This window comes from Protopterus annectens, chromosome 3.part0, assembly GCF_019279795.1.
Source record: "Protopterus annectens isolate FY-2018-M chromosome 3.part0, PAN1.0, whole genome shotgun sequence".
Classification (NCBI taxonomy): Eukaryota; Metazoa; Chordata; order Ceratodontiformes; family Protopteridae; genus Protopterus; species Protopterus annectens.
In genome coordinates, this window is record NC_056731.1 from 1,609,609,341 (window position 1) to 1,609,631,172 (window position 21,832).

The window sequence follows — 21,832 nt, forward strand, 5'->3', positions numbered from 1 at the left end:
AGGAGAAAGAGAGGTTATATACATATTTACAGGAATCAGACACATAGTGGTAACTGATAGGAGTAGCAGAATAAATGGGGTGACATGCGAGGAATCTTAGTGCAGAACAGAGTTTATTAAGTGATATATTCTGCATTCTGGCATTTCTATTCTCAAATCCTATAACTGCAATTTGTGATATGAATTTCCAAGGAGGAGGCCCAATGCCTCTTTTTAGATGGAAATCAAGAATAACCAATGGTGTCATATAAGGGATACTGAAGTGTAAAAACTCCTGCATCTGTGTTGAAATCCACCCCCAATATATTACTGTCATACTCTACCCCAAAGGAGGAAAAACAGTTGCTAAAGGGATAGCTTTACTGCTAGTTATACGACACCAAAAGTATCAACAAAGCACCCGCATTAACATAAAAAGCAGTTACATAACTTGGGAACATCCCAAATTAGACATTGAGCATAAAACCCTTACTCAGAAAAAAAAAACCCAAAGCAAATCAGTATAAGCATTCATTGAATCCAACTGCAATCTCAAGGTTTAGTCCCTTATCACAATCCACTTTATGTGAAATAAGTTTAAGTAACATAATACTGCTGGCAATCACAAGATTATCAAGTTAGTTGCTTCTTCATCCATAATCAGAATGCAAGATGATATTACAAATTTCAACAAATAGCATTGATAACAAAAGAGAATGCAGGATATTAAATGAGGTGGTAAAAAAAAGGTCAGTATGCCATAAATAAGGTCTGCTTGCATTAGAGGAAAAGCTGAGATACTTGATACTATCGCCAAACCCACATCCATAGCTTAGGTCACCTCATTTATTGTTGCAATATTAGGAGGCAATTAAGCAATCTACTCTGCTACCTTTTTACCTTCCAGCATTAATTTTTAGGGCATTGGGAACCTTACTCAGTGGCAATTACCCAAACACCAAGCTTTATAACTGAACTGTCATATTGAGGATGCACCTCTATGAATTCCCTTCTGCTGCCCTCAATTTCCGAGTTGTCTATTCCAATGTAGAGAAGGATACAGTATCTGTACGTAGACAAACTTTTAAAGGTGCGGGATAGTGCCATCTAAATTTCTAGCCCTTTACTTTACAAATCTTAGTCACCAGATGAAATGCCACTTGGCAATTTTTGGCTTCATCAGAGAAATCCTAGTTTACATACATGCAGGCTTCCTTACCAGGAACCCAGTGTGTAGTTAGAACTTTTTTCTTAGGGTAAAATGTAGAAAAACACACCAATACAGGATATGGGATACAAAAGTTGCTGAGGAAAAAACACACTGTAAGCACGTTCAATGCAGTCCTAAGAAAGTTGCATCCCAGTCTATTCAGTAATCATTCTCAGACTGAGAGTTACAGTTAAATCCCTTGTCTTTTTCAGGAATTTCCCAAAATCTAATATTTTTATATTGCACTCTGTCTTCTTGAGCCACCTGACTGCTCTCTAGTAGAGTCAATGGCTTTCAATACTCACCAGTTTATGATTAACAGATTTGACAGCAGAATCAATATCTGCCAAAGGGTCTCTGAGCATGGATAAAGCATCCTCAATATCGGTTAATCTCTGCTCTGTTTTTTTTAGTGTAATGTTGTAAGGCTGTATAAATATTTTGTTGCTCCTCCATTACAGTCTCAAATATTTCCCCCATCAACGCATGTGTCAACATTTTTGACTTGCAATTTAAACTATCTTCTGCAATCATACATAATATGCAAGCCTGTCTGCTAGCAACACTGATGGTCAAGGTCAGAGACTTCTGAATATTGGCAACCACATTCTTTTTAGTATTCTTTCTCTTAGTTTGGAACATAAAGAAAAACAATTATTACTGTCTATTGCAAGCCAGAAGGGGGATAGTTGCATCACTCATACAAATACCTTTGACTTAGTTCAAGTAACTTTATACAGTGTGATAGAAAAGAACTCCCAAATTTCTTTAGCAATCAGTCACCATCTTTAAGTGGAAGACAGAATAAGAAAACTAAGTGGAAGACAGCATAAGAAAACTATACTTATCAAAAGTCAAATCAGGAAGAATTTTGCCACTGTCAAGACAAATCAAGTTTATGAGCATGACTGGTTTATGTTTACTCATTAACAGCAACTTATCTGGATGGCACCATCCAGTATGCCATTCAAATAGCAAACCACAAACTTTGATTTCCTTGAAGTTCTTAAAGTGATGTTTTTCAAGTGTGATTTGCTGAAGCCAAATGTAGGACTGTTGATAAACGGTTATTTCTTTTCCTAGGCCTAATTCTGGAATCCTGGCCTGTACTACGTGTATGAGGTTACACTAATTTAAATAAAGATACTGATTCAGGGCTCTGTTTACCTTTTTTGTTCTTCCTACAGGACCTCACCCGGCAGCTTTTCTGCCTACAGCCAGTCAGCCCATCTGTTCCCAATCAAAGACAATTAGAGGAAATTTATTCTTGTCCTAAAATCTCAGCATACTGTTCAGGTTTTTTGCAAGATAAAAATCTAGAAACAGGGACTCTCTTGTGTAAAGAGGGAACAGGTCAGTCAACTGGTGGCTGCAGTCACTCATTCAAAAATGAAAGCTGTTTTGATCCCAGCCATCTGCAGACCATCAGCCATTCTTGCAGCTTATGGCTCACTAAGTGGTTCACCAGTGTCACATCACAGACTGTCTTGACTGTCAGTCTGACTGTTCAAAGGAGAGATCTGATGCCACCATCAGACCTCCCCTACAAAATTAAAGGCTACCAAGTAGATTAACACTGCCCAAATATGCTCACATCCTTACAGGTATGGTCTCATTAATTCAGACAGCCAAGCATTTTGTATATACAGCCCCAAATCTCCACCAGTTTGATAAAGGAAGCATGTGCATTGCAACTGGAGGTAGCCTATGTTTTTCCCATGCACAGATCAAAGAAGGCTACTGTCATCAGCTTGGAATGATCAAACCCATTTCCAACAGCTTCAGCCATGTTTGGTGCCCTGTAAGCCTCCGTCTGCATGATGGCAGCAGCTCTCCCTTTGGGATAGGCAAGCAGGTATCTGCTGCTCACTCCGTCCCCATGCCCTGCTCTTCCAGCGCCTGAGCTATTGCTTGAATTAGGGTCTTACAACAGATAGTCAAAGCTTTATCCATTCACACCACATAGTTGTGGAGATGCAATTTTTTTACATTTGCATATGATTATTGGAAAATATGCAGAAGCATGGGATTATTTAACTTAAGGGGGGGGCTGTGAAGCTGGTCAGCAAATGACCTAACCACAAGTATTCTAGTACAGGGATAAAGTACTTTATTAAGCTAGCAACTCAGGCACATAAGCAATGGATAAGAATGTGAAAATCGGTCACAGTATCTACACACTCAATATAAACATGCATAGTGAATCAACACTGGAAATGGAACTTTTTCATGCCCACAATTTGCCCCCAGTACTGTAGACAGAAACAAGTTTCAGTTAATTGAGATAAAAAATGATTACTGTTTTAAATAACAGCAACAACACACGTTTTGTTCATAAAAGATCACTGTGGGTAGTTTATAATGATAAGCAGTTAACCATGAGAAATGTATAATTACAAATGTTCTTTACTTTACTCTAATGAATATGTAAATGACTATAATGTTAGTCTGACCTTCTGATGACCTGGGAATGCACCCAGCTTGATTTCCGCCTCTGCATATCCTTCTTCATCCAAAGTGACGATCTCTGTGCTTGCTCCTTCCTTCCACTTTGGAGACATGACATCATGGACCAATTTTATTGCAGCTGACTTGTGAACTGTATTAGTGTTGGCCCAATAAATACCAAGCTGAAATGCTTCCTATAAAGAAAAATAAAAAACTTCTCATGAAATACTTTTTTCACTCCATGCTCAACTGTGTTATGCAACTCTACTGACAATTTTCTCTCTTAAATACTTGCACTCTCTTCATGTACAGAAAGTGAATTCAGATCACAGCAGCTAGGGAGGATGGATACCCTGGCCTGTATATCTAACATCTCACAGACAAGAAGCCACAATATCCACTATGAAGATATGGTCTTAATGCACATTTGGTTTATTGCAAATTTCTTGCGGTAAAAAAAGTCTCTTCCATCCCTCCTTAACACTGTATACTTAATAATGCAGCAAGACATAAAAATACACAAATACTTCTTAAAGTACAGCTCAGTTATACTACAGTACGTCTTCTGTGACTGGCACCAACTTCAAATGTTCACAGTAACACATAAATACTACAAAAATTCCTAGCCATTTTCACTACAACTATACCATGCTCCCTTCTTCAGAACCATCAGAAGCATCTGTATAAGCCAGAATGGGACAATCTCACAATATGTAGTGCGATGACTCTCACAAATGAAAGCACTCAACATGATGATTAACGGCTGTTACTATGTGCAAATAAGTACCATCTGATGATCACACAATCAGACATTTTTTAAATTTGTTAGAATGTACCACTGCACTTTTTTTTTTTTTAACCTTTTCTGTCCCTTCCTCAAATTCCACAGGACCTTGCAACAATGTTTTTATTTATTTATTTTTTATTTATCCTTTGTTGACTGGGTTAGTCCTACAAAGCTAGCAGCCTCTTTTCCAGGGAGACATAAGGTGGTATTTATAATGCCACGTGAAATATGGCTGGGGCATTGGGAACGTTCAGTACTTTCTAAAATAAGTGCCATGGGATCTTTTACTCCACCCGCGTTACCACTAACTAAAGCAGATAGGAACTTTGCTTAACATCTCATCCAAAGGACGAATGTCTCCCCAACTTGCATCCAACTGACCAATTTGTTCAGAAGAGGCAGCAGCCTGGCATCCCCAAGCGAGGAGAAAGTATTACAGTTTATTCGCATTCATTCCTATCTGCAAAACCGAACTGGCCCAACTGTTTCCCATTCAGCACGAATGACGCAATAGGTAACAGCAGGTCAGATTGCAAGTACTGTGGAGCGGCCTAACCCTCTGTCCCTCAAGGCAGCTTGCTAACTCTTGGCAGCTACCTGGCTAGGGAAGAAATGTACATATTCCCACACAAACCAATTTTTCCCAGCTAAATGATCTATATCTGCTACTAGCAGGAAAAATTTTGAGCAGCCTCTTACACACATGATCACCTGTCCACCAACAGGCATCACCAATGAACCATTCCAAGATGCCTGCCACCCAGGATGGGCAAAGTAGCATCAGCAGGTCTATTTTATGACACCAAAACAGCTAAACACTGAACGCCATTTCAACAACACATAAAGAGTGCACTACAAGTTAAGCAGACTGCATGATCACCAATTTTTTTTTCCTAGGGAAAAAAACACTTGGCCGTCTCTGTGAATTTGCCCTTCACTGTACTGCGATCTTGGAATTGGGATATTTAGTTGGGGGGTGTGCTGGGCACATCTTCCCATATTGGGGATTGTGGGGGGGGGCAAATCCTCCCACTTTGGAATGTTTGAGGTGGTGTGTCATATCTGGTTGGCCTACCGATTTTTTTCCCTAGGAAAAAAATTGGTGATCTGGTCGTTTGCTTAACTTGTAGTTCACTCTTTATGTGTCGCTGAAACGGTGTTCAGTGTTTAGCCGTTTTGGTGTCGTAATATAGACCTGCATCAGCTACTAACGGCCATCCTTCTCTTCCTGACCCCTTAAACACAAGTGCAGCTAAGTGGACACTGGTCACCTGGGCCATAGTCACAACTTCATATTTCTGTGCCATAGGGCTGGATAACACACTACATTATAAACATTTGATCATAGTGAGCTGAAATTGCTGCAGCATGAATCTTAATGGAAGAGAAGGACAAACCTTTGTCCAATAACTCAGTAAGATATTGAAGAGCCACACTCAAATTAGGCTCAGAAATCTCCAAATTCCTTGCTGCACTCCAAAATAAAAATCTCTTCCATTTTTCTGCATACACTTTCCGTGTACTAGGTCTTCTAGCTTCCATAATCACATTTAAAACTTGTTGAGGAAGTTGAGACCGGCTGTCTCTCAAAACAGAATATGCCATGCTGTTAGATGAAGAGAACGGCTTGACATTGAGCAGGTGGCCTTCTCTCTGAGACAAAAGGTGTGGAATCAAGGGTAAAGGCCATGGAGGCTTCTTTACTAGACTCCTCAGTAATGGGTACCAGTGCTGCCGAGGCCAATCTGGAGCTATTAAAATCATCCTTGGCTTGTCTTGTCTGACCTTTAGAAGCACCTTTGGAAGAAGAGGCAGAGGTGGAAACGCATACACATGAAGATTTTTCCAACTGAAAGAAAGAGCATCCACTTTCCAAGCTGTGTGATGTAACCTCTTTGTGCAAAACTTTGGCAGCTGGTGGTTTAGTGGAGAAGCGAACAGATCTATGTCTGGAGTTCCCCAGGACACTGTCAACCTTTGAAATACATGAAGATCCAGTTTCCACTGTGGGGATCCATGATTTGTCTGCTTAACACATCTGCTAAGGAGTTCTGTGCTCCCGGCAGAAACCTTGCCTGAAGAGTTAGTTGCAAGCTGAGCAATCTCCCATAAAATCATTGCTTGCCTGCACAATGGGTAAGAATGTGTTCCCCTTGTTTGTTGATGTACCACATGACAGTTGTGTTGTCTGTTAGAATCAACACCTGTCCTGGAAGAAGTAACTCCTTGAAAGCCATTAATGCAAACTGGACTGCTAACATCTCTTTCATGTTGATATGTAGATGCTGTAGTCTGGCAGGCCACTTGTCTTGTATCCACTTTCCATTTAGATGAGCTCCCAAGCAATGTCTGAGGCATCTGTCGCTAGAATCTGACTCGCTCTGGCCGGGTCACAGAGAGTCCCTTGTTTAGGTGACATTCCTGAGCCCACCACAAAATTCCTTTTGAATGCAAGGTATTATTTGAATGACAGTGTCCAAATCCTGGCAGTGCTGTGTCCATACATTTTTGAGATACCATTGCAGCTTCCTCATATGCAGTTTGGCATTGGGAAGCACCAGAATACAAGATGCCATGAACCCTAATGCTTGAAGGACTGTCCTTGCAGTCAGCACGGACTGATGAGATAGTTGATGAAAGTAAAGGGATAGACTCTGTTGTTTGTCCGGGGTTAAAAAGGCCATCTGAGCTGCTGTATTCAGTCTCACACCCAGAAAGCACATGTCTTGAGAGGGTACTAGACTGGACTTTATTTCGCTCACAGAATACCCTAGGCATCTTAGCACTGCTATAACATATTCCAGATGCTGTAGAAGGTCCTCCTTTTCTTGAGCCAGAATCAGGCAGTCGTCCAAGTAAGGATAGATTTGAATTCCTTTTAGTCTGAAGTAAGCTATCACTGAGCCAGAACCTTTGTGAATACTCTGGGCAGTAGATAAGCCAAAGGGCAATGCAGAGAACTGATAATGAGAATTTCCAGCTCGAAAACGCAGATACTTCCTGCAACTTAGTCTTATAGGCACATGAAGGTAAGCTTCCTTGAGATCTAAAGTTACCATCCAGTGGTCTTTGCCCAGCAGAGGTAAAAGCTGTTGTAACGCCAACATCTTGAACTTGGGAATGTCCAGATAAGTGTTGAGGATAGATAAATCCAAAATTGGTCTCCACGTGTTCCCCTTCTTTGGTACTAGGAACAGGCGAGAATAAAATCCTAGGCCCCTTTCCGATACAGGGACTGGCTGAATGGCCCCTATTTGGAGTAACAGAGAAATTTGCTTGTGAGCCTCTTTCCTTTGTAGGAGGAACGCCTGGCATGCCTTTGAAAGGGGCAATGTATGGAAATAAAACCTGTAACCGTGGTGAATGATATCCAACACCCATCTGTCTTGAGTAATTAAATCCCAATTTTCTTTGAAAAGAGACAGTCTTCCTCCCAAAGGAGCTGCCAGACGAGAATCTACTGGCAGCTGAAAAAGCAGGTCATTGGGTCTGTTTACGAAAGGACTGACCCCTGCCCTCACCAGAAGTCTGAGCAGGTGAATTCCTGATCTAGGCCTAAAAGAACCTTGAGCTCTGCCCCTACCACGTCTAGACCTACCCCTAGACTGGGAATCATAAGCAGGATATGTCCATCCCTTAGTAGGCCAATTTCTACTAAACTTCAAGTGGCTGCACCTGCAAAAATCTTTAACAGTTTGCATAGACTTAGCTTTGTCCTCCATTTTCTTCAGGACTGCTTCCACAGGCGAACCAAACAACACACCAGACTGTAAAGGAGCATCCAAAATCCTTGTCTTAACATGCTCAGCTAAATTCTGATCCCTCAACCAGGCATGCCTGCGAAGAACAGAACTAGTGGCAGCCACCCTCGAGGAGGCCTGCACAGCATCAAAACCACATTGCAAAGAATGCTTACCCACTTGTTCAGACACATGAAGTAAATCCAGCAACTCTTTACACTCTATACCTTCCGCCAAAGCATCCACCTTAGATTTCAATTGTGAAAGGAGATAATTTTGATATTTTAGCATGTGAAACTGACAATTCAACGCCTCATGGCTAGAGTGGAAGAAGTATACACTTTCTTTCCCCACCTATCCAAAGCCCGTGCCTCTTTATCAGTGGGAACAGGATTTTAACCACAGAGGCCTTAACACCTTTAGGCCCCTGAGAAACAGTTTCTGGGTCCGCCCTAGGACTCTTAAACAAATACTTATGAGCTTCGGGCACCCTATAGTACCTATCAGGTTTAACAGGAGCAGGAGGCAAAGAGTCAGGGTTCAGGGAAGCCTCTGCAAAGACATCTTCCACCACATTCAACACAGGAGGTATAGCTAAGGGCCTATGTTGTGGTAAAAATAAGAATTCCCTAAGCCTTTTCCTGGAATCAGAGTAATCTTGGCCTTCCCATTTAAAGTGTTCCCTCATGGAATGCAGAGTCTCTGAAAATGAGAAATCCTCAGGAGGAGAAGCTGTAGGTGTGGAATCATCCACATCAGAATCAGAATAAGGAGGAAAGTCCTGTAATTCTTCCGCAGAAGACTCCGAAGCCTCTGAATACTGTTCCAAACTCTCAAACTCAGGTTCCACCCTAGGCCTCTTATCAGGAGGGGGCATAGAACCTCTAATCATAGTAATTAAATCTTCTGCCATTTTAAGCATATGTTTCTTAGGCACAGCACCTGAAGTGCTAGGAGAAACCCCCACTGTAGCAGAACTTGGCCTACCTCTGAAAGAAGTTTTGGCAACAGTAGGAGAAGCTCTAACTAACTTGGGAACAGAGGGAAGAACAGTGACCTGAGAAGCCCCCTCAGCCTGGCCTACCTCCTGAGAGGGCACATCCTGTAACAATAAAGTGTCTGCCTGAGACTCCAAAGAAACTCCTGGCAAAACCTCTGGCTCCACAGAGCCTTCTAAAGAACCGACGTCCGGGACTGCCGGTTCATCAACCCTAGGCTTCACTGTTTTGTCTTTGCGCTTCTTAGACGAAGCGGGCGGCGGAGCATCCGACGGCATTTTGTAATTACAACCCTTCACAAACACTAACCTGGAACAGTCTAACCTTCTCTTAATAGTGCGCTTATTAAATCTAACACAAGAGCGGCAACCAACAACGTCGTGCTCAGGCCCTAAACAAGGTATACACAGAGTATGGTAATCCCTATGAGGTATCTGTTTCCCACAAGAAATACAGTTATTCACTTTTTCTGACATCCGGTTAAATACTGAGGCAAGAAAACCAAAATGCTCCCCAACGGGGTACTTAGCCAACTTTGATTCGGTCTGAAACTCCGACTTCGGAAATATTTCAGAACGCCAACCTGCACTCGCAAGAACTGCTTCTGCATCGGACCATGCGGCAAAAAAGACTGAAGATATGGCGTCGGTCATGCGCATTAGTACCCTGACGTACTGACGTCAGTCTAATGCGCCTTGACCGACGTCAGCCATATACTTTGGTATTCGGGCCGACTGGACAGCGGACTACCCAATGGTTAGGACTGCAGCAATGTGGAATGAAGAACATCTACACACTCAATATAAACATGCATAGTGAATCAACACTGGAAATGGAACTTTTTCATGCCCACAATTTGCCCCCAGTACTGTAGACAGAAACAAGTTTCAGTTATTTGAGATCAAAAATGATTACTAACTGTTTTAAATAACAGCAACAACACACGTTTTGTTCATAAAAGATCACTGTGGGTAGTTTATAATGATAAGCAGTTAACCATGAGAAATGTATAATTACAAATGTTCTTTACTTTACTCTAATGAATATGTAAATGACTATAATGTTAGTCTGACCTTCTGATGACCTGGGAATGCACCCAGCTTGATTTCCGCCTCTGCATATCCTTCTTCATCCAAAGTGACAATCTCTGTGCTTGCTCCTTCCTTCCACTTTGGAGACATGACATCATGGACCAATTTTATTGCAGCTGACTTGTGAACTGTATTAGTGTTGGCCCAATAAATACCAAGCTGAAATGCTTCCTATAAAGAAAAATAAAAAACTTCTCATGAAATACTTTTTTCACTCCATGCTCAACTGTGTTATGCAACTCTACTGACAATTTTCTCTCTTAAATACTTGCACTCTCTTCATGTACAGAAAGTGAATTCAGATCACAGCACCTAGGGAGGATGGATACCTTGGCCTGTATATCTAACATCTCACAGACAAGAAGCCACAATATCCACTATGAAGATATGGTCTTAATGCACATTTGGTTTATTGCACATTTCTTGCGGTAAAAAAAGTCTCTTCCATCCCTCCTTAACACTGTATACTTAATAATGCAGCAAGACATAAGAATACACAAATACTTCTTAAAGTACAGCTCAGTTATACTACAGTACGTCTTCTGTGACTGGCACCAACTTCAAATGTTCACACTAACACTGATAAGTACTACAAAAATTCCTAGCCATTTTCACTACAACTATACCATGCTCCCTTCTACAGAACCATCAGAAGCATCTGTATAAGCCAGAATGGGACAATCTCACAATATGCAGTGCGATGACTCTCACAAATGAAAGCACTCAACATGATGATTAACGGCTGTTACTATGTGCAAATAAATACCATCTGATGATCACACAATCAGACATTTTTTAAATTTGTTAGAATGTACCACTGGACTTCTTTTTTTTTTTTAACCTTTTCTGTCCCTTCCTCAAATTCCACAGGACCTTGCAACAATGTTTTTATTTATTTATTTTTTATTTATCCTTTGTTGACTGGGTTAGTCCTACAAAGCTAGCAGCCTCTTTTCCAGGGAGACCTAAGGTAGTATTTATAATGCCACGGGAAATATGGCTGGGGCATTGGGAACTTTCAGTACTTTCTTCAATAAGTGCCATGGGATCTTTTACTCCACCTGCGTTACCACTAACTAAAGCAGATGGGAACTTTGCTTAACATCTCATCCAAAGGACGAATGTCTCCCCAACTTGCAGCCAACTGACCAATTTGTTCAAAATGGGCAGCAGCCTGGCATCCCCAAGCGAGGAGAAAGTATTACAGTTTATTCACATTCGTTCCTATCTGCAAAACCGAACTGGCCCATCTGTTTCCCATTCAGCACGAATGACGCAGTAGGTAACAGCAGGTCAGATTGCAAGTACTGTGGAGCGGCCTAACCCTCTGTCCCACAAGGCAGCTTGCCAACTCTTGGCAGCTACCTGGCTAGGGAAGAAATGTACACATTCCCACAAAAAACAATTTTTCCCAGCTAAATGATCTATATCTGCTACGAGCAGGAAAAATTTTGAGCAGCCTCTTACACACATGATCACCTGTCCACCAACAGGCATCACCAATGAACCATTCCAAGATGCCTGCCACCCAGGATGGGCAAAGCAGCATCAGCAGGTCTATTTTAAGACACCATAACAGCTAAACACTGAACGCCATTTCAACAACACATAAAGAGTGCACTACAAGTTAAGCAGACTGCATGACCACCAATTTTTTTTTCCTAGGGAAAAAATCACTTGGCCGTCTCTGTGAATTTGCCCTTCACTGTACTGCGATCTTGGAATTGGGATATTTAGTTGGGGGGTGTGCTGGGCACATCTTCCCATATTGGGGGTTGTGGGGGGGGGCAAATCCTCCCACTTTGGAATGTTTGAGGTGGTGTGTCATGTCCGGTTGGCCTACCGATTTTTTTCCCTAGGAAAAAAATTGGTGATCTGGTCGTTCGCTTAACTTGTAGTTCACTCTTTATGTGTCGCTGAAACAGTGTTCAGTGTTTAGCCATTTTGGTGTCATAGTATAGACCTGCATCAGCTACTAACGGCCATCCTTCTCTTCCTGACCCCTTAAACACAAGTGCAGCTAAGTGGACACTGGTCACCTGGGCCATAGTCACAACTTCATATTTCTGTGCCATAGGGCTGGATAACACACTACATTATAAACATATTATTGGAACATGAGGGAAGACAACATGCAATAGCATGGAAACAGATGATGAAATGAACTGAACGTGAAGAAAGGTAGGGCAATTGTTTATCTTATTTCACTGTGACAAGTCTATAGTCTACCACTGCCCCATTGCTGGATTAAGGAGTTAGCTTTATCATGCATTTGCTTTTTGATTCCTATATATTCCAAGGCCTCTGAGTCTCATAACTATTCTCACTTTGTCAGTACCATCCCTTTCTCCAGGAGGGCAACACTGCTTAATCCTGGATTAAATTTGTGATAACTATCCAGTCATCTAGTTTATGTTGAAAAGAAGATAGTGAAGTTGGTTAGTTTATTGTAAAAGATTGAGAGGAGTTGGGTTATAAACCTTTTTTCTCCACAGTATTTTATCTGCTGATGCAGACTTAGGTCCCCGATTCTAGTATTGGTAGAGATAACAGAATTGTGGAGAAGCAGGAGGGCCAAGACACTTGTGTCTTTAATAAATAGTGCAGCATATGAGGTGGAGAACTTCCCTCTGTAAGACAATGAATAAAGGGATACTGTTTCTAGCCTCTCTTGGTAGCTCAGAAACTTTAGGCCTGTGATCTTTTTAGTTAGAAACATCTGGGATATTTCTAATTGTTTTTTTAAGTTTAGTGAGATGCATTATGAAGGGGTGTTGCATCAATAATTGATCTGATTAAAGCTGAGTATAAGGCAGAGACAACCTCTTTAGACCTTGATGATATTCCTTTGGCAATTAGCTGGACTGAGTAAAAGGATTTCCTGACAACCATTGCTACATGATGCTCAGAAGAGAGGAGACTATCATCCCAAGTATATGGAGCCCATTTTAGTATACCAATAATTTAATAGGAAGAGTTAATTCTGGAGGGTCTGAGTGTCATTGGGCTACTTAACAACAACCCCAGGTTTGCAACTGCCTTCAAACTGTGTTCTTGGCTCTTGGCTTGATATGTCAGAAGTAAATACCAAAAATAAGTCCAGCACTGAGCCCTTATGGAGACTGTTGCTCACATTAGTACTTCCTAATGAGCACCCGCAACTCGCATTCTGTGGATTCTTTCAACCAGTTTGTTATCCATCTTATCACATATGGGTCAATTTTTAAAGCATTTAGCTTTTTTATGATGTCAGCACAGAGGCTAGTGTCAAAAGCCTTAGCCACATCAAGAAATGCCGTGTGCACTACACCGCCACAATCTACAACCTCCTTAACTCTTTTTAAGAAATTTAAGAAATTTGACAAATTAAATAGACAGGATCTGGGTGGTGCTGCGGTAGCATTGTCGCCTCACAGTTAGACGTTGCCCGTTCGATTCTCAGTTACAGCGTCTTCTGTGTAGCGACATGTGTGAATGAGCATTCCTTCATTGAAGGTTGTGCATTAGGCCCGGCAAGCCAGTACGTAAAAATCTACTGCCAATCATTAGCGGACCGGAGTTCCGCTGTGGCGACCCCTAACCGGGAAAAGCCGAAAGACACAAAAATAGACAGGATCTACCCTTCACAAAACCAAACTGTTGGGTGACAAGTCTAACAAGATTTTTGATATCACAGTTTATGAGGTAAGTTCTAAGATGTTCCGTGGCTTTGTGGATGAGGATTTTTAAGACTGACAGCTTTGCAATTACCCAGGTCAGTCGTAAGAATATCATTATGGAGAAGCACGACTCATCACGGCTAAAACTAGCAGTGAAATGTACATTAAACAGTTTGAGGAGTGTCTCTGCTAGGTCATGTTTAGCACTACTAATTAAATGGGTCTGCATCAAATTGTCGAAAGCTGACAACTTCGAAGCTAAAGTCTAAAAACATTGAATGTCAAAAAAAATGCTCTATACAGGGGGGCATGCCCCCCCTGCACCCCCCACACCCCCTGCTACTTAAATATACCAACTCCGAGATCGCACTATAGTGCAGTAAAGGGAAATCTTCCCTTCCCGCACTCTGTGGTGATCTCCATTATATGTTTCGACGTTTTTACACTTTGAACTTTAAAGTTCGAAGTTTAGTGCTTCGAACTTGTCAGCATTCGACATTATGGTATAGACCCAATTAAACAACTAGGTATACTGTCAGGTCCCAGGAGAAAGTTTTTTTGGTCTTGGTTAGCACTTTCTAATTTCTTTAGAGATAACTGGGTGACTCAGGCACTCAGATATTTTGGGGATTGCAACAGAAGTCTCTTGGGTGAAGCTGGCACCAAATTTGTTTCCAAGGATAATGCAATGTCACTTGGGTCAGAACAGGAAGCCCCATTATGAATAAATTCAGAGAAATGTAGGGTACTGTCTTTTCAGTTTTCTAACATAGATAAAGCTTTATAATTATTTTTGGCTCCAGAAGCCATGGAATCCTTTAGTGAACCTCATAATTTTATTTAACTGTTTTGTACAGCATTTGATACTATCCCTGAGCAGATGTTTCTTGGATCTACTAAATCATTTAAGGAGTTTCTTTTTTGTTGTACAGTTTATTTATGGTGGTTTACATTTAAATTTCCTATGATATCTGGCTCTGTTAAGAACTGCTAACTCTATGTATTTCTCTAAACAAGTTTAGAATTCCTTAGTGAAGCTTCTTGCTGTATTAAAGTCAGGGGAGGTGCAGTCATAAGTGAATTTTGATATTTTTGTCACTTAGGTTGAAGACAGAATGTCTGTAGTTCTTAACTTCAGAGGGGTTTGCTGTAGGAACTTTTAGGAATTTAAATGATAAAGTCTTAAGTTAATGGTCAGACTTCACTAGGGAAGGCGATACCAGAAGAGTCGTGCAAGATATGTACATATTTGTAAGAATTCGGCCAAGAACACTCTACCCTCTAGTAGGTTTATTTACTAGCTGCTCAAGGGAATTTTTGATTAGTAACTGTAGGAATTTTTTGTTATAGCCTACATTGGATGTACAGGTATCCAAGTTTACTGAATGGTTTTTAAAGTCACCCAAATAAGGGAGTGTTTGCTAACAACAGGGAGATCATTTAGAATACTGAGGAATTTTACATGGTCATCGAAGGACAAAAAAGGTGCTGTATTTCAAGCTATTAGTTGTTAATTAATCCTACCTAGAGTGATTTGTACTTCAATGGGTTCAGTTTGTGACTTCCTAACGATTTGCCTGGAGAAATGTTCATTGACAAATATGGAGACTCCAGCACAGATGCCAATGTGCCTAAAGGCATGAAAAGTGCAAAACCATGCTACAGAGGCACCACTTTCTTTATATTTAAAGATCAAGTTTAAAGTGGCAAACTGATGTAATAAAAACACTTGTTTTTCTGAACTGCATCTTTGTAGTTGTGATCACTAACTCACTGTAAGAATATATCCGTGTGAGTAGGCTTTCACCAAAATGTTAACTTTTAAAAATCTTGCAAATACCAAAAACTAAACTGTACTAGACTGTATGCCTAGATATTTGGCACTCAGCAGTGGTCTTGATTGTAACATTTTCCACCTTACATACCTTATCTTGTTACTAAGATGCAAGGAGAAGCAATATGCATTTCCACCAATTCCTCCCTACAATTATATTACTGATGCCCGAAGTTTATGCTGAAGGCTATTACAGCTCTCTGACACCCCTCCCCCTACATCAAGGAATGACTGATGACTTACTGTAATTAATCCTACACAAATCTTCTGGCCCTGTTATAGCCAGAATCCATTTTTTGCAATATAAATCCAAAAAGTGTCTTCAGTTGAAGCATGTAACACTATAAAACCAGTGAAAAATTCTGACTTCCCATAGACAAATACATAGAATGTATTAGATAAAATAATTATTGAACACTTTCATCATAAGTTAGATGCAAAAGGACTTCATTAGAATCTTTCTCATGAAGTCATTTTTTAAATAATCGATCCTGAAGATGAAACTCCAATATCTGCACCAGTAGGCAGACTTTTCCTTCCTGTCTTCTCACTCCATAAAACATAATGTGGCAGCAGATCAGAAACACATGGTTTGGCCACTTCATCTTTTACCTTACCTTCTATGAAGTTGTGAATCCCTGACAACCTCCAATAAACCTCTCCCTATCCAGGACTGTCCCAAGTTCATTTCACACACTTTAATTTCCCAAGGTTTCTGAATCACTGCTTCCTTAAATAGGCTCTTATAACTGTCCACACCTATCTGGGTGAAAAAAATGTCTCTATAAAATTCTTAAATGACTGCCAACAGCACTCTTCTTCCTTAAAACAGATACATTTTGAATGCTGTCATGCTGTTGCTTTGAACTTTACCTGCACCTGATGCCAGTAAAGGAGTCTGTTCTTCCCTATACCTTAACATGTTTAAGGTCACTCCTCATGCACCTTCTGCTTCAGGTTTGCACCATTTTATATGCTCTCGGAGCTGCAATCATTCCGTTTATGGCTCTTCAGAAATGTCAATCTTTAGAACCCCAAACAGCACTCCAGATGGGGTCTCGCGAGCTACCTGTACAAATAACTTTTCCACTCCTACTCACCCTGTTCAGGCTTTGCTTTCACTGTGATCAGCAGTGTCAAAAGTTATAGCCTCTCCCAATGTTATTTGCTAAAACTGTTTCTTTAAACATTTAAGGGCATGCCGTCTGGCTCCCCAGACTGCAGTTACATACAAGTTACAATAAGTTTGTGCTGAAGAGTATTCATTGCAGAAATACAAAATCCTAAGGGGCACTGCAGTGCAGACCAATTTGCCACAAAGAAACTAAGTCATTTCAGCTAAACAGCATTATTCATTCTTCACAACAGCAGAGAATACAAGTCAGCAAAAAACACACATGGAGAACACCATGGTGGATCCAGAGAGCAACTTCTGTAGCTCATTAAATAATTTATGTACACTGGCAAATAAAATGACACAAACCAACCAGGCAACTGCTTTGTAAACAAGGAACAGATACTCTGCTTTCAAAGAACAGTCTTACATTTTATTAGCTGTCACATACATATTCACTTTGTTTAAATCAATGTAGAAGCGGCACCTTTACATGTTTTTTTCCCTTTTAATTGGTTTATATAAAGCATGCTTGATTCAGTATTTTATGTTGATTTTTTATATGTTGTTTTTCTCTCCAAGCAATTCTTTAAAAATGCTATCACAGCTCTTGGGTCACTTTCCAAATGACTTCATTGTTACCTTATCATATAAATGAGGACCAGAAATACAAAACTTGATACTGCGTGGGATAAACAATGAAATCCCATAAATGTGAAATACCAAGACATAAAATAATTAATGGAGCCACACTAAACAACAGATATGAAAGCAAATAATACATCACAAACCTCCCCTGCAGCCCCAAATGAGGGTACAAACAATTTAAATGTTTAGAGAAACTACAAAGTCTCAGTAAGTTGGAACAGGAAGAGTTCACTACTGCAAAACTCCAATGTCTCTGTATGTAACTAGAGTAATAGAAAGAGTTCAGCTGATGCAAAAATACATGTATACTGTTCCTAAGCTGTACAACTTCTCAAAAAAAAAAAAAATCACATTTTCTGATTTTTCACAAATGCAGTCTTTAAAAATTCCAACTTTGCTCAAACTGGCACACAACTTTATCTTACATGATATAAATGCTTCAATATAATACTTTGTAAAAAAATAATTTTGATCCTACTAAATAAAATAGGCATGAAAAGTAAATGCTCACATACGGTTTTCTTTTTTCTACAAGTAATAACAACAGCTCTCTATTCAGATGCTATCATTCTCAGTGGAGTTCAGTACCAGAACTTGAAACCTTGTTCTCAGTTTCTTCAATCAATCAGTCAATCAATCAATCAATCAATCAATCAATCAATCAATCAATCAATCTCACATTCTAAAATCTGTTAACTGCTTCTTTTTAAGCATTGCACTGCTAAGTTTATATGGAAAAACATCTTGCCATTCTGATAGGAATTTAAACAGAGCTAGGGGCATCTTCTCTGGGGGAAATGACAGGTTGTCTATGAGCACATACACAGATTACTGAAGATGTAAGCTACAAGGCTTTGAAAAAAACAGCAAATATCTGAGCAAAAGCCACACTGTCCATTAAAGAATTATGTACCTATGAGGAATCAAGGAGACTAGTCTCCAATGTCAAACATCCTGCAGAAGGAATGAGGTGGTAATCATTTGCATATGGTGTCCTCCTAGGGATGATAAGTGATATAGGGAAAGGAGACTAGGCTACAATAGCAAACATCCTGCAGAAGTAATGAGGTGGTGGTCATTTGCATATGGCATCTTCCTAGGAATGCTAAGTGATATAGGGATGGGCACATAGGGATGCATCTTCCAAAGGATAGTTAAGAAAGCCTGCTCTTTTGTAAATGAAGTGAGAGCTATAGAGAAGATGAAAAGGCAAATATTTTAAAACCATATGTTTCTTTTTAAAACTACTCTATAACTTTAATACATGAGATATCATAATGCACAATTTCCTTTTACAACTGGTAGATGGGTTGCTGCTCCCTTTATTCCTCACTTTACTGAATAATACAAAAGGGAAAACAAAAGCCCTTCCCCCTAGTATAACACAACAGTCATACGCTTAAAAAGTCATGCACAAAAAGGCTTCTTAAAGTTTGAAAGGGAGGGCAACATAGATGTAAATAATGAAATATAATTGTACAGTCTTAGCTAGGACAATCGACCAACAGGAGACGCCAACAGATCCACAACATTTATTAATCCAAAGGCTTACTTGTTGTGTATCTACTTGGTGTTTCCTATTGGTCACTGATTGCCGTAGCTAAGACTATATATTTTTATTTGGTTCTTTGTCGAGTTTGCATATAGTAGCACCTGTAGTTGGTTTATAGTTGTAAATAATGATCACAGACATAGACCTGTATTATCCTACAGGAATTATCTAACCTAAAATGAATGTTACCCATGCCAAAGCTCATGATACAGCTTGTGCTCCCACTTTCACTGATTGCTGTCTGTTCTTTTCTTCTCTCTCTTCCCCTCTCAGATATGAAAAAAAGTTTGTATGTTTTCAGAAAATATTAACTTTTAGCTCCAAGAAAAAAGTGCACTGGCCATCTTTAAATAAAACATAACTGTATGATGTTCTATTAACTGCATTAAAGTATTAAAGCTGCTAGGGAGGTTGTTCCTTCTTATTCACTTCCTATGATTTCAAACTTTTTTTTTTCACTGTACTTTTTGCCACTGTAGCTTTAAATTTTGCATTTCCTTCAACAAAGAATACTCAGAATTCTCAATATTAACTTCTTACACCTGTACACAGTATCCATAAAAATGTACTCAGCAATGACTCTCTGTAAATTTCAATCAGAAAAGAATGTACAGCTGCCCTCAGCTGCAGACATCTTGGCTCCACTGAACATCTGCAGGTGAAAACCAAGCAAGATAATATCTTTGCAGTTGTAAGAAGCATTGCATTTTCAGGCGTTCATCTTCTTTTCTTATTTTTAAAGCCTACAGGCTTTCAACACCTGTTTACAGCTTAAGCCAAAGGTAATAATCTAAACATTCACCCATGTAAAATAAAACAACAAAAATATTTTAATTCTACATATAATATAATCACAGTGCACTTATATATCCCATCCCCACCCCAGTAGCCCAAGATTACAGCATATGAACATTAAACATGCTTTTGTCCAGCCTTTTTTCTTCTCTTGTTTGTACAGTAAAACCTATATTTCTTACAACTAAAAAAGTACTTGTTTACTTTAATATCTTTAAGATATACAATGATTACTGAAAAGACCCCTCTGCATTTAAAATACCCCTGACTACACAAAACTGTTTTACTGTATATAACATGCAGTTTATACCATGAAATGTTTATACAAATACTAATAACAAAAATTTTTACTTACAATTAGTTCCCCCCCTTTTAGTATCCTTCTAAACATTAATTATATAGAGTGGGGTATATGATTTACAGTCCACACAAAAGTTTAACAAAGTCCAGTGTTTTTCAGCCACTCTTTCATGCAAAACCATATTTCACAAATTTGATAAAATGCTTTGTAGTCTTCTATATATTTACCGATTTCAGAGTTGCTAGTCTTTTTCCTGTTCATCTCTATCTCCAGACTCTGATTCAAGTTCAAGGTACTGCTGATTCTTCTCACAGTTAACTCCTGTGTTTTTTTTTCTATCTCTCAAGCATTTTCCTTTGGAACACTGGAAAAGGTGTCACAGGCAAAGTCTCTCTATGAATCTTACCATCAAAAGAATGAGAAACAGAGTTTCCCTTCTGCTTGCTGACTCACTTTTTGTTGAATAAACTTTTTTTTATTTCCCCCTTTAGCCTGCTCTGTTTCAAAATAACTTTGATCCTCCAGGAAAAAACACTTTGAAGGCAGTTGGACACAGCATCTTGAATCTCACACCTGCCTCTCAACATTCCCTGGTTGCTTGGATAAATTTGCTTCTTTTCTCCCTGGTATATAGTGAATAACCATTTTCTACAAACAGTCTGCCATCTCCAATTTTAATACTTTGTCCTTCTGACACAGTTTTGACAGGATCGAATCTTTCTGTTGATATGATTGCATCTTTACTAATATAAGTCTTGGCTACATTATCACGGCCAATTTTGGATTATACACTTGGTGTGTCTTTTCCATTAACAAATTCTGCTGTGGAACACCAATCCAGTTGCTTATTTGTGGTTTCATAAAATTAATACAGTCTGTACCTTCCAGATTCTGCTCTGGTACAGCAGAAAATCTCAGGTTTTCTCTGCACACACAGTCTTTTAATGCCACTATTTTTAAACAGTTCTTCTTGAGAAATCTCATATTCACACTGTTCACTCGAATAAAACAAAATATGAAAAAAACAAAAGATATCAACTGGTTAAAGAACTGTGAATATTTAATGGAGGTTCCTGGTACCTCAGCTTAAGTCTTCAGGAGAATAAATTACAAACTCCATGCACAGTTATTTATACCACAGTTTTCCAATTAAGCAATTTAACATATTTAATTTATTTATTATTCAATTAAAACTAAAAAAGAGAACATAGGGATAGGGGACAAAGTGAATCAGCCCAGAATCCAATGTGACTTATCCAAAATAACTGTGCATGGAGTTTGTAATTTATTCCCTTGAAGGCGTAAGCTGAGGTACCAGGAAACTCCATTAAATATTCACAGTTCTTTAACCAGTTTGTATCTTTTGTTTTTTCGTTAAACCTCATATTCAACCAACTTTTTTCTTCATCTCAACCTCTGATTTTTGCAGTTTTATCAGTTTATCTGAATGGCTGGCTAGTTAAAGTTTCTTCTATTTTCCAGTCTTTTGTTGTTTGAGTTAATATATTTCTTCAATGTTTCATTTATTTTAATTACATCCGAGTACACTTCATTTTATTTTTTTCCTCTAAATTACTGGAAGCCATCTCTTGAATCAAAGCTAAATGATGAACTGTTTTTCAATGAACAGCTGCAGAGTCCTTCCTAGACAATGTTTTATTTTCACCTTTTCTGAT

The 21,832-nt window shown here is 39.4% G+C and overlaps 1 protein-coding gene across 1 annotated transcript in view; it reads right to left on the bottom strand.

The window, feature by feature from the left end:
- VPS13B (vacuolar protein sorting 13 homolog B) overlaps window positions 1–21,832 on the bottom strand; it is a 5,424,989-nt gene that overhangs the window by 354,599 nt on the left and 5,048,558 nt on the right. The window contains exon 50 of the mRNA XM_044065647.1: window positions 10,236–10,424. Coding sequence (XP_043921582.1) covers window positions 10,236–10,424 — 189 coding nt within the window. The remainder of the gene's footprint in view (window positions 1–10,235; window positions 10,425–21,832) is intronic.